Raw genomic sequence first — 13,714 nt, forward strand, 5'->3', positions numbered from 1 at the left:
CACATACTCAAAAGCATACATGCACACAAACTTGTCCCTCAATTCATCCTTCCTCAGACCTCTATCATTCATCCATTACATTTTCCACCCTCTCTTCTCAATGCCCATTCTTGGGGTCTGGCCCCCTTCACTCCCAGAGCAGTCCAGTTTTAACCACACTCTGCACACATGGATAGACCGGTGGTCACTCACCTACCTACATTCTCAGCCCTGCTCGAGCAATGAATTACTGGTCCAATCCATGTTCTATTCCCAATCCCTGATTTCAACCTTTCCACATTCTCTGACACTCTCAGCACCCACCTGACCAAATGTTAGAGGTATTTTGATACTGGTTTCAGGGTTTTAAACCTCAAGATCGGAGGCTGTCTTCCGTGTTGGAAAATAATCCTTTGAAGATTTCCTTGACTGCAGTTATTTGTAGCAATGTTACAACATTTTGAGATTTAAAAAATCAAGTCTGCAATTTACCCCATCAGATAAAGCATAAAAAGAAGTTTAATTTGACACCTAATTCACTTTCTTATCTTCAGTATTAAAAAGGTTATGGCCATTTTCATACTCGGAAATTAGCATCTTGTTCCCTATTGCTTTTCCATTGACCTAACTCAAAAGCTGTGATCGAGGACAGTCAAAAGCCCATAACTTTCTTAAAAATTAAGAGAACTGAATGACATTTTTAGTTAGTATAGATTGAAGCATTCTGAAACAAATATGAAACAATCTTATTTGGATGACCTGAAATTAAAGCATATAATTAGTTGGTTACCTAATTGTAGCTAATTACAAAATTCAATTACTAGATCTAAACATCAATCCATTTCTTAAGAAAAGGTTAACATTTTTAAATAGCCTAAGTGTCCAAATAACATTCACGCAAGAATTCACAATATAACATGATTTTTAAATCTCGCTGTCATGAATTTATAGGCCAAATGGAAGGAATTTAATGTTTAATTCCCGTAAATTAATGGCCATTTAAATCATCTTGCGAGTGAAATTTTGTGGAACGCGATCGTTTGGAACGTTGCGGTTACGGTGAATTTAAACCCCATATCGGCAGGAAAAACACTGCCGGTTCGTATGGGGCCTTAATCACATTTTCGCTGATGAAATTTTGATTAAAGTAATCCTAAGAAGCAAGTTTATATGTAAAATACACGACTCACGTTATGTTTTCTCCCCTATGTGAGATCCGTCCCTTTGTCGGCGTTAACGGAGTTAAAAGTCGATTTTTATTTTACTCCAGCGATTAAATTGGCCAACGTTTTATTTTTTAAACTTCCGAGAATGGCAGTCAAAACGATTTTTCAGCATCAGGTAGTAGCACCGAGAAAATATATCTCGGACAGGCAGGAGAAAACGGCATTTTAATCCCCCCCCCTCCCCAAGGCGTTAAAGTCGCGTGCACGGCCAGTGAGAGAACTGCAGCGCCGCTGAATGTAAGTTTTGTAACATACCTATTATTTGACATAGTCACTTTTGAATTCATCCCATAGCAGCGTAATCAGATCTGCTTTATTGCCACAGCTAACAGACAAGTAGCTGAAATGGCCATATGGTAACTGAAAACAACAGGGTCTTGGGAGCAGATGGTATTTGCTGTTGAAGTAATCAAAAAATGGCATGGAGGAACTTCATTTAAAATAAACGTAACCAAACCTCCCACGTCTGGGGAAAAAAAATGGATGTCCCTGGAGACCTCAGCGGCAACATAATTATGTCCATTGAACACTGAACAGCACAGCACAGGAATAGGCGTTTCAGCCCAGAATGTCTGCACCAAAAATAATGCCAAATTAAACTAACCAGGACAACATTCAGTTAGCTTTAAAGGAAGGTAGACGTAAAATGCTCAAGTAACTCAGCGTGACAGGCAGCATCTCTGGAGAGACCGTTCGAGACCCTTCTTCAGACCCGAAACGTCACCCATTCCTTCTCTCCAGAGATTCTGCCTTTCCAGCTGAATTACTCCTGCATTTTGTACTTGCCTTTGATTTAAACCAGCATCTGCAGTTCTTTCCTACACGTTCAGTTAGCTTTCTTATTTACTTGTAGTATCTGATACTGCCCTTTCATGAATCATGTACCAGAACACCCACATCCTTCTAGTCAAGTCAAGTCACATTTATTTATATAGCACATTTAAAAAACAACTCTCGTTGGCCAAAGTGCTTTACATTTGTTATAAGAATAGCACAACAAAACAGACTACATACATGTAGCCCTCACTCAGAGGACGTCAGGAAAGGCTTGGGAGTATAGATAAGTCTTTAGTCTTGACTTAAAAGAGTCGATGGAGGGGGCAGTTCTGATGGGAAAGGGGATGCTGTTCCACAGTCTAGGGGCTGCAACCGCAAAGGCGCGGTCGCCCCTGAGCTTATGCCTAGACCGTGGGATATTCAGCAACCCCAAGTCGGCCGATCTGAGGGGCCTGGAGGTGGAGTGGTGGGTGAGAAGACTTTATGTAGGTGGGGGCAAGCCCATTGAGGGCTTTGTAGACATGGAGGAGTATCTTGAAGTTTATACGGAACCGCACAGGAAGCCAGTGGAGAGAGGCCAGGATCGGGGTGATGTGGTCCCTTTTTCGGGTGCCCGTCAGGAGTCTCGCTGGGGCGTTTTGGACCAGTTGCAGGCGGGACAGGGAAGATTGGCTGATGCCTGTGTAATGGGAGTTGCAGTAATCTAGGCGGGAGGAGATGAATGTGTGGATGACCTACACCTCAGAGTTATGCAATCTTACACCATTCAGATAATGTGTTTCCTTTTTCTAATATTTTCTGCCAAGGTAAAAATTTTACATTCACAATGTATTTCATTTACCAGGTCATTGGTCATTTTATGTTGTGTTCACCTATTTTTGTATCATCTGCACATTTTGCGTCTATATCTTCATCCAAGGAGCAATGGTATGAAAGCTATGTTTGTAATAAATTCCTAACAGAGCCAATCTCTGTATAATCAGTGTCTAGCAAGACTACACCATTGCTCTGAAATATGTCTCAAATGTTTTCACCATAATATTACACCTCACCACCAACCATGTTTTCCCCTGGAGTGGAATTGATCTAATGGGAAATTGTTCAACATTGCTTGTCTCCATCCAAGAGCAATCACAAACTGTGATTTCAAGCATTGAGCAATGGCATATAGACAACTATTTTTGTTTCTGCGTGTTTGGGCACTGAGTGCCAAATCAGAGTTGTCATATTCTCCGTAGCATACAAGAGTACTCAACATTTACGAAACAAAGGTCGTCTCTTCACCTGCCTCTGCTTTGCAATGCGGCCTCTGAGAATGAGGGTCCATAGCAAGACCTTTGATAAGGTCCATAATTTAGAGAATGAGCTCTCATTGCAGATAGACATTAATGATGCGAAACACTATAATTTACCATGAACCAGTACATCCTTTGGCTACCTGAGGAAAAGGACATTTGAAGAACATTATTAAAACTGGGATTAAACTTCATGGTCCATTGGGGCAGCCATGACTCCTATTGGATTTATGATTCTGAGATTCACTACTTCACGTACCACAGGGCACTGGAGAGATCCAACCAATGCAATTACTGCAATATACACAAAATCCACTGGAAGGATAAGCATACTTCCTCTTCCAGGCCAACATCCCAAGCATTGAGGATGGTGCTGCACTCATTTGCCTCTTTTGGGCAAGCCACATCATTATCATGCTTGACACCAGACTCTTGAAACAATCATTCTATTTGGAGGCCTGTTACAGGAAGAGATTACCAGATCGCAAGGAAAAGGTTCAAGGCTGACCTCAAAACAATGGTGAAAAAATGCAACCACCCCACTGACTATTGGGAGCCTTTGCTCATGACTGCTTAAAATGGAGTCCCTACATCGGCGGCACACAGGCATGTGTCGTAAATAATGAATGGAACACGAACTACCACCAGCCTTTTTAGTCAGGCATCTTTTGTTACCGTGCAGCAGAGTCTGCGAGTTCTACATTAGCCTCATCAGCTGCTGCTAAACCTGCACAATTGAATCATCTTCAATCCCAAGGAAATGGCAATGAAGAAAAAATGTTAAATAGTTGGACAAAAGCAATTTAAGAGGTTTATGATATAATCCCCCAGGGTCCATGTAAATAAAACACATGCAAAGTTATATGCATCATCCATTGTTCAAAGAAAACTTGTTTTAAAAGGGTTTAGCAAGTTCAGATACCGAGTCCAAGAAAAAATGCATTGCATTTGTGCTGAATTATTAGATTGCATTTTGATTATTATAACAGGCTGTATTATCCTTGCATTGAGAGGTGTGGAGGATGGTGGAGGGGGAGGAGGAGGGGGGGGGGGGTGTCATGGGTTGCGAAACATCAATCTCTGCATTTCTGATTACCATATGGATTTTGTTTATGGAGGAAATACACATGTAAGGATTGAGTGAGTAGATCTTTGAGTACATCTTTGAGTTATCTCTGGTGCCCTCTTAGAAAAGATCCTTGAACATAGGAATGTTTCCACTATTTCTCATTCTGCTAGCCATTGCTCATTTTGTTGCTTTAACTTGAGCATTTCATTCATTTTCCACACCAGTTAGCAATACTGAAGCCTAAACACCAAATTGTGTAGTTTTCTAAACTACTAAAAAAGCGGCATGCATCATGAAAAGTTATTGATATTTTCTATTATTTTCTGCGGCTAAACTAATATTTTATTTAACATGGGTGAAATTATAGCAAAGGATTCATATTTGGTTCATCTTTTAAAAAACATTGCTTGCTTAATGAGATTCTAAATATGCAGCGATAAGCACTGTATCTTTTCAAGATTTCCTTCTAATAGAAAATCAGCATCCCCGGACACACAGAAATCCCAGCATAAGTATTCCAGTTGTCGAAGTAAGATCTGAATTTGCTGAGAGCAGCAGTGGCACTATTGTGGACTTTCTGGAAAATCTAACAGGGCAGAGGCATCTGTAATCGATCCTTCAAAGATAATTTACCTTTGCAAAGCTCCCCACGGTAGCTTCATAACATTTAATTTGTTTTTTGATGTTTTTTGGATTATTTCTGGCACAACATGCTCCCTTTCTGAATAGAACAAAATGACTCCATCTCTACATGCATTGAATGCTGAGTACCTTCGATAAATCTTTGTTAGTGCTTGTCTCCATTATTTAAATAAGCTCATCACCCAGATTTATAATAGAATCTTTGTTGGTAGAAGGTGACAGGCAGAGATTCTTCTTCGTCTTGGTTCGTCTTAGGAACTGCTGTCATGGGATTTCCAAGATATTGTTTTTGCGAAATTACATAAGTATTTTAGCAGTGTCTGTGTATCAATATAAGTAAGGCTTGGAAGTCAAAATTTCTTTTATAGTTGTAAATGATTATGATAATGCAAGTTGCATTGCATGTGTGAAGCAGCAAGTCGGATTTGTTTTACACTTGTAATAAGAAGGATGGCAACAGATTTATGGAGGAGAAAGATTGCCTGGTAAAGTGGATAGACAAATGTAGTTTAACACAGAAGTGTAAGGTGATGTACTATGGAAGGAAGGAAAAACAGAATATGTGATTTAGTTTTAATTTAATTGATTGAATAATAAACCAATGAGAAGTGAAAAAAATATATGTGCTGTCTTTCTCTTTATACATGAATAAAAGTAAAACACTCTTTTTCAGGTGAACGATTCTTTCCACCACCATCTGGACTTACTTATTCAACCTGGTTTTGCATTGAGAGGTTCAGTAACCCTCTGACCAATCATTCTGTTAAGCTTCTTACCCTAGTGCGGAGATCAAATTCATCTGAGCAGCATTACATTTGCCTTGCTGTAATCCTTTCTGGGAAAGACAAGTCCCTATTTGTTTCTACCAAGGAAGAGTTGCTGCAAAACTATGGTGAGTTGGGGTTAAATGTGTTGCTTAAACGTGTTTGGATAGTAACAGATTAAATATTAAGGTTTTTCAAAATAAATATGCATTTTTTTAGAATATTCCAAAACTATATTTTGTGAGGCATTATCTACATAAACTATGTCTCTGTAACATTAAGAAAAGTAATATCTTTTCATTCTCAACCAAACTTATTCAATCTCTGCTTAATGAACATTTCTTGGCATCCCGCTTTAATGCTCTCAATCTATACTGCACTGGATCCATGGCAAATATCTCCATCCTTGGGTATAGAAACCAAATGCTGAGACTCTGACCTGGAGTGATATCCTATATAATTGTGGCAGGTCTTCCTTACTGATGAATTCCTTGCAATAAAAGCCAATACATCATTTTCCACCATCTGATAGTTATTGTGGTTCATATATCAGCACACAAATGTTCCTCTTGATTCCAATATTTACTCATTTCTTACTTAAAAAAAAAATTGTGTTTATAAACTGCCTTTCTTAATTATTAATAACAGGCATATTATCCAAAGTACCTTCATCAAAGTCTTTAACATGTATTGCACATAACGCAGGCCTCTTCAGTTGGCCGTGTACAATCTCATAAATAACCACATTAAAAATATTGTATTTCTTTTTATTAACCAATCCTTCTCTCCATGCAGTTGTGTATCTAATATCCTGTCATGTAAAATAATGCTGAATAGGAACAGGGTCTAAATAAGGAAGTTTCAATATTTCATTTATTATTATAAATATAATTTAAAAAATCTCCAGCAACAATTGTACTCAGAATGAAACGCTGAAGGTTTGTGGACAAGGTTTAATCTTCTTTCGTGTGGCGTGCACAGCCTAAAGTTGTTGGACAACTTGTTCTATTTGATCTTCCGTTTGTGCACGTCGAGTTGATTGCATTAGTTGATACAGGGCGGACCACGTGAAGGTTGCAATCTTCCACCCCAAGGTTTAATAGAATACAGTTGGAGGTGCAGGACATCTCGTTCAGCAATTGCTTGAATTGAAAATGTGTAGTCAACAGAATTGACATCTCAATGTTTAGCAACGGAGAGTGCAGTTTTGGACCTGAGTGTTTAAGACATTAAGGATGATTAGAGGAGATTTATTAGAATAATATCAAGGATGCAGGATTTCAGTTATGTGGAGAGAATGAAGAACCTAAGAACAGTGAGGTTTGAAAGAGCATTTATTATACATTTTATATTACACATTTTAATAAAGTTTGAACGCTTAAATATTATTAGAAGTGGCAATAACCAAAGGATAACAGTTTAATCTAATTGACAACAGACAGGCAAGGATGAATTTTGGCAGATGTTAAAGTCTGGATGGTGCTATCTCTTTGGATACAGAACCAAGCCCAACGGTAACTTTTGAAAGAGCATTAATAAAAGGGTTCAAGAAGGAACTGCAGATGCTGGAAGATCGAAGGTACACAAAATTGCTGGAGAAACTCAGCGGGTGCAGCAGCATCTATGGAGCGAAGAAAATAGGCGACGTTTCGGGCCGAAACGCTTCTTCAGACTGAAGAAGGGTTTTGGCCCAAAACGTCACCTATTTTCGTCGCTCCATAGATGCTGCTGCACCCGCTGAGTTTCTCCAGCAATTTTGTGTGCCTTTAATAAAAGGGTTATTGTTTGTGTAGCCTTTGGAGAAGGAGCACAAGAATGGTACTAATTGGATAATTCCATCGAAGAACCAGCGTAGGTTGATGGGCTAATTGGCCACCTTCTGTGCTTTACATCATTCTGCGGCCAAGACTTTGTGGCAGTGCCCCGACAAGAGTAGTGTGTGTCATTGACCTTGAATACTGCCCTTACAAATCTAGAGATTTCTGGCACAGATTTTGGCTTTTCCGATGTTGCAACTGTCAAGCATTAGCTTGAGGGGATGTGCAAGCAGCACATTGATCCTTAAAAAAGGTTGAGAAGGTTTCTCGCAGGCAACTAAGAAGTCAAAAAGCTCCAGCTTTTAATTTTTTTTACTGGTTGGCAGAAGCAGTGATTACAATGACATATCAAATGCATAGATTTTAACATATAGTTTAAGTATGAAACATAATAATTATGAGGAATAACACTTTACACATAAAATTTGTATTTTGAGGGCAATTTCTCATCTGTTGAAACACGAGAGACTGATTGAGGTTTATGGCTTTGCTTATTTCAAATGTTGCTGCAGTAGGGTGCAAAGAGGGAATAATATGGCAATGTTGGGCGTTGTGTATTAAATATGCGTCTATGTTCCAAAAATTGCTGCCAGATTTCTGATGTTCAGGCAGATCTTTCTCTGCCCTGAGGTGACTAGTTATTTGCCCGTAGTTGCACTGTTTCTTCCAGTATGATCCTGACCCAATTTTCTGCTGGATAGTTGGCTCACAGATGTCAGGGAGTACTGAGCCTCTCAGGATTCAGACTCACAAGCTGTCTTCACAACATTTCAAAATCATTTGGATTCTGTTTTTTTAAAACAAAATAAATTAAGATGTTTAAAATAATTAAAAATTAAAAAAATAAAAGAAGCAATTTATAAACATGTGCACACCTGCAAAAAAGAAAAATTAATTAACCCCAAAAAAGTCTTATTTACTTTTCTCTTGGTAGCCACATTTTATTTTGAATATTGCTATTATATTTATCGGACTTCCATTGCATTTAGCTGAGTTCAATATTAGAATAAAGAAGTTCATATTTAGTAGCACAGGTGCACAACCTTTTATCCGGAGTTCCGGAAACCGAAAAGCTCCGAAAACCGGACATTTTTTCCAGGATGTCGTCTGCACACCAAAGCTCGCCTTTGGCGCCAAACTTGACCTGAAACGACCCACGGTCAACCCAGGTCTGTACTACTGTAGCAGCTGCCTCTAGAGACACTTGGGCATCTGTAAATCATTGCTTAAATGTTAGTCAGTTAGTTTGGAGGGCTTTTATGTGAGGGGGGGGGGGGGGGGGGGGAAGGGGTAAACTTTAATTCATAGTCCCCTACCTGGTCGGAACGGTGGGGAGCGGGCAATGCCTTACCGGGTCGCCGTGCAGTAAGCTCCGGAGCGCTGTGGCCGCCGACTCCCAATATCGCGGAGCTGGGGGCTGCGGGCGTCCGGCCGCGCGCGGCGCCGGTTGTAGCTCCGACCACGGCAACACTACCCCTACCCCTGCGCGGCGCTCCAAATCCACCGCTGCCCGCGGCCGGACGCCCACAGCCCCAGCTCCGCGATGTGTGTCGGCGGCCACAGCGCTCCAGAGCTTACCGCACGGCAACCCGGTAAGGGATTGCCCGCTCCCCGCTGGTATCCAAGCGCTGCGACGCCGCCGACTCCCAACATCGTGGAGCTGTGGCTGCGGGCGTCCAGCCGCGGGCGGCGCTGGATTTGGAGCGCCGCGCAGCCAGGGGTAGAGTTCGCCGGGGTCGGAGCTCCAACCGGCGCCGGACGCCCCCAGCTCCGCGATGTTGGGAGTCGGCGGCCACAGCGCTCTGGAGCTTACTGCACGGCAACCCGGTAAGGCATTGCCCGATCCCTGCCTCTCCGACCAGGTAGGGGACTAAGAATTAAAGTTTCCCCCTTCACCCCCCCCACCACATAAAATCCCTCCAAACTAACTGACTAACATTTAAGCAATGATTTACAATGATTCCCCGGTCTCCGGGGAGGAGGCAGCCGCTCCAGACTTTTCAAGCCGCTCGCGCTACCTACCTAATCTACACTAAAAATCTTCCATTCGGAAATCCGAAAAATTCCGAAATCTGAGAAGTGTTTGGTCCCAAGGCTTTCGGATAAAAGGTTGTGCACCTGTATACTTGTTTCAGGTTAGCCATGTTCATGCAGTAGCAGAATTTTCCTGACATTTGCTACTATTGTGATTGTTATTTTCTCATTATGTGCTAGCACAAGTCTCTCAACCCTCTGAATTTATCCTTCAGTGAAATTGCAACTGATCGGTAATTTGACACTATTCATCTACTTTGGTACAATTTCCTTTTATAAGTTTGGCTAACAAAAATCGATCTCAGATTTACGATAATTATTTGAACTACTAAACTCCTTTCTATTAGGCAATAGACAATTTGTGCAGGAGTAAGCCATTCGGCCCTTCGAGCCAGCAGCGCCATTCAATGTGATCATGGCTGATCATCCACAATCAATACCCTGTTCCTGCCTTCTCCCCATATCCCCTGACTCCGCTATCTTCAAGAGCCCTATCTAGCTCTCTCTTGAAAGTTTCCAGAGTACCGGCCTACTCCTCCCTCTGAAGCAGAGAATTCCACAGACTCACAACTCTCTGTGTGAAAAAGTGTTTCCTCATCTCCGTTCTAAACGGCTTACCTCTTATTCTTAAACTGTGGTTCCTGGTTCTGGACGCCCCCAACATCGGGAACATGTTTCCTGCCTCTAATGTGTCCAAACCCTTAATAATCTTTCAATAATCTTTCAATAAGTTTCAATAAGATACCCTCTCATCCTTCTAAATTCCAGAGTATACAAGCGCAGCCGCTCCATTCTCTCAGTATATGACAGTCCCGTCATCCCGGGAATTAACCTTGTGAACCTACGCTGCACTCTGTCAATAGCAAGAATGTCCTTCCACAAATTTGGAGACCAAAACTGCACACAATACTCCAGGTGTGGTCTCATTAGGGCCCTGTACAACTGTAGAATTACTTCTTATCTCCTATACTCAACTCTTTGCTCCTATACTAAACTCCTCTTGTTATAAAGGCCAACATGCCATTCACTTTCTTCATTCACTGCCTGCTGTACCTGCATGCTTACTTTCATTCACTGATAAACAAGGACCCCCCGAGGGGTCCTTTAGGAGCATTAAGTGTCATTTAAATGTTCTTCTTATACACCTGGTCTGATTTGATTTTATCAGCTGATTTCCTTATCTGCAGAAAGACACCAAATCTCTTCATTATTGTGAAAACTAATAAAAGCAGGGGGTACTTATTTCTCTGTTTTTGCCATATTCTAGGACATACAAGCATAATATAATCTTAGAGCATTGGTGATTTCAAAAAATAGTTGCCATGGGAATGACTAGTGATTGGATGATCCTGGTTTCTTCAGTTGGAAGAATAAAGGAAGAAGGTCAAATCGAAGAGTGCTCTGAGACTGCATTCATTAATAATGTAACAACAGTGGCAATTGTGATATTAACATGTAGTAAATACATACAGGTCCTCCCTAGCTTATGAACACCTGATATCTACAGCACGCACAGAGGAATGAGCGTTTGCGGGTTGGATGGTCGGGTGCCGTGGGGCTGCACCCATCTTCTGTCACGTAGGAACTGTTCACAGCTGCATTTCTGCCTTGTGAACTGTTCAGACTACGAGCAGTTTCACAGCAACTGTTGTGACCTGTGGAAGACGTACAAAAATAAGATGCTTGTTTTTGCAATTCATTTGTCCTTTTTTTTTTTTAGCAAAACAGTACTTGTAATTCATTAGAATATTAATGTTTTAAAATGTATTTCCCTCTTGATTGCTCAATAAAAATACCTTATTTAATTGTAAACACCAACTGGGCATCTGCTGAGAGGCGACCAAACACATTTGTTTTTAAAAGTGGTAGGCATTGATTTACACTCAAATGTATTAGATTCTCTGGCAGAGATTTGGATTTCCAGTGGTATGATGTGCTAGAATATTATTTTAAATCATTGCAGGGTCTTAAATGGTACTATCCTTTGTTTCTATTTGGGACTACGTCTTTAAGGTTTTGATCATTGTTTCTAATAATCCACGCACTTGCTCTTAGTGTATGTCTGATCACTAGTTTATGGAGAGGTAATTTATTACTTTGAAGGTAGGTATACATTCAAGCAAGTGAATATTTGCAATACATTTAAGCAATTTTTCAAGATTATATTATTGAGTTTGAAAATGTGTTTGGAAAAAAATTCATAAAGTTATGCCCTTTCGCTCAACTTTTTCATGCCAACAAATTGCTAATCCCATTTGCTTGTCTTTGTCTCCACATCCCTCAAAACCTTTCCTATCCATGTATATGTCCAAATATTTTGTAAACATGCCTCTACCACCACCTCGGTGACTAGCTCCATATACCCACCACCCTTTGTGTGAAGAAACCTGACCCTCTGATTCTAAGCTGCATGGTGCTGGTGGAGTATTAAGTTGGTTTGTTCAGAGCAATCTGAGTGATGTCATCCTGTGAAACATGCTGAATTGCATTTCCTCTTTGTTTTAGTTGATGACTTCAGTGAGGAGTCATCCTTTTATGAGATTCTTCCTTGCTGTGCTCGATTTCGCTGCGGTGAACTAATTAATGAGGGACAGTGGCATCACCTAGTGCTTGTGATGAGTAAAGGCATGTTGAAGAACAGCAATGCTACTTTATACCTGGACGGTCAACATGTTAACACAGTTAAGGTATGATGTCCTGAGAAAGAGTTCAAATAAAATACTCTGAAATTGTAAAACTAATTTAAAATAGTTTGTCATTTTCAATCAAATTATTTTTCTTGATGGTCCTTTCTTTTTTAAATGATATCATATGTTCAGTAGTTTTTATACTAAATCTAATTAAGCCAATGTTTCATCATAGCTCAAATTAGGCCCTTGTGTTGCTCAAGAATTGTAATTTGAGGATTTCCGCAACTAGGCTGTTTTATATAATGATTATTCATAGTCTATGACTTCGCTCTTTGCCCTGTGGGAAATAGTTCATTCCTGTGAAGAAATAATATCCGTTATCTAATCAAAATCAAGTAAGCCAATTGGTTAACCAGTGAATGTTAATTCCCAGAAGAACTTGTGTTTTTAGAAGCTAATTTAGATAAGGTGGTAGTTCCACGTCCCATACAATTATCTAATGACAAGTGTATAGGAAAAAAATGGCTCATCTGAGACCCCAGAACCTATGATGTTATTGTAGACTTGAACAGTTGAAGTAATCAAATTACAGACTTTTGGTACTCTAGCCAAAAATTATTACTTTTTTGGCTAATGTCGATTCAAATGAAAACTAAGAGGGGCAAGCAATATCATGATTAAATAAAGATTTGAGCTGTCGGGTGGTGGGCTGGAATTTTGATTCATTTGTTTTAAAAAAGCGTTTTTGGTATGAAACATAATATTTAGACAATCATATTTATATGATCTCCAGCTTGACAGTCTATTAATGCAATTATTCCATTTTAACAAGAACATTTTAGGCTTTGATAAAGTGATGATCCATTTGTGCAGTTTGTTTCATTAAGTGTTGTTTTAATTGTATACAATCCTTTCATTTCACTTATGCTCTTTGAATCTGCGATGAAACTGTTGTAACTGTCTTTTCCTGCAAATTTTTGAATGTCAACATTACTTTTCAAGTGAACTGACTGCAATCAACAGTGACTACGATGTTCTTTCACTAATCCTTAATCTTAACAGATCATGTATTCGCAAAATGATGTGCAAGATTTGGTTTTATTTTCAATTATTTCATCCACTCTGCTGGGCAATGATGTCATTTTACTGCACAATATAGAAGTTGTGCACAGTACTTGCAAAAGAGAACAGTGCTGATGTGTATTTTTGCTTGATATCATTTGTTCAATTCAAACTTTTTGGATCCTTCAAGAAAGATGATTCGAAAAAAGATAAAATATCCATGGAAACTAAGAGGTTTCCATGATGCTGCATCGCTTTCAGTTCCATCAGAGATAGCCATCACCAACTTGAGGCCTGATCTTGTCCTCTGGTCAAACTCTCATCGCATGGTATATCTTGTGGAGCTCATAGTCCCTTGGGAGGATGCTGTGCAGGGAACCTTCGAAAGAAAGAAACTGTGATATACAGAGCTTGCAGCG

General features: G+C 40.0%; 1 protein-coding gene across 1 annotated transcript in view; it reads left to right on the forward strand.

The window, feature by feature from the left end:
• Nucleotides 1–13,714, forward strand: part of wdfy3 (WD repeat and FYVE domain containing 3) — a 287,240-nt gene that overhangs the window by 139,047 nt on the left and 134,479 nt on the right. Inside the window, exons 21-22 of the mRNA XM_055664858.1 lie at nt 5,662–5,880; nt 12,109–12,290. Coding sequence (XP_055520833.1) covers nt 5,662–5,880; nt 12,109–12,290 — 401 coding nt within the window. The remainder of the gene's footprint in view (nt 1–5,661; nt 5,881–12,108; nt 12,291–13,714) is intronic.

This window comes from Leucoraja erinacea, chromosome 1 (genome assembly GCF_028641065.1).
Source record: "Leucoraja erinacea ecotype New England chromosome 1, Leri_hhj_1, whole genome shotgun sequence".
NCBI classification, from domain to species: Eukaryota; Metazoa; Chordata; class Chondrichthyes; order Rajiformes; family Rajidae; genus Leucoraja; species Leucoraja erinaceus.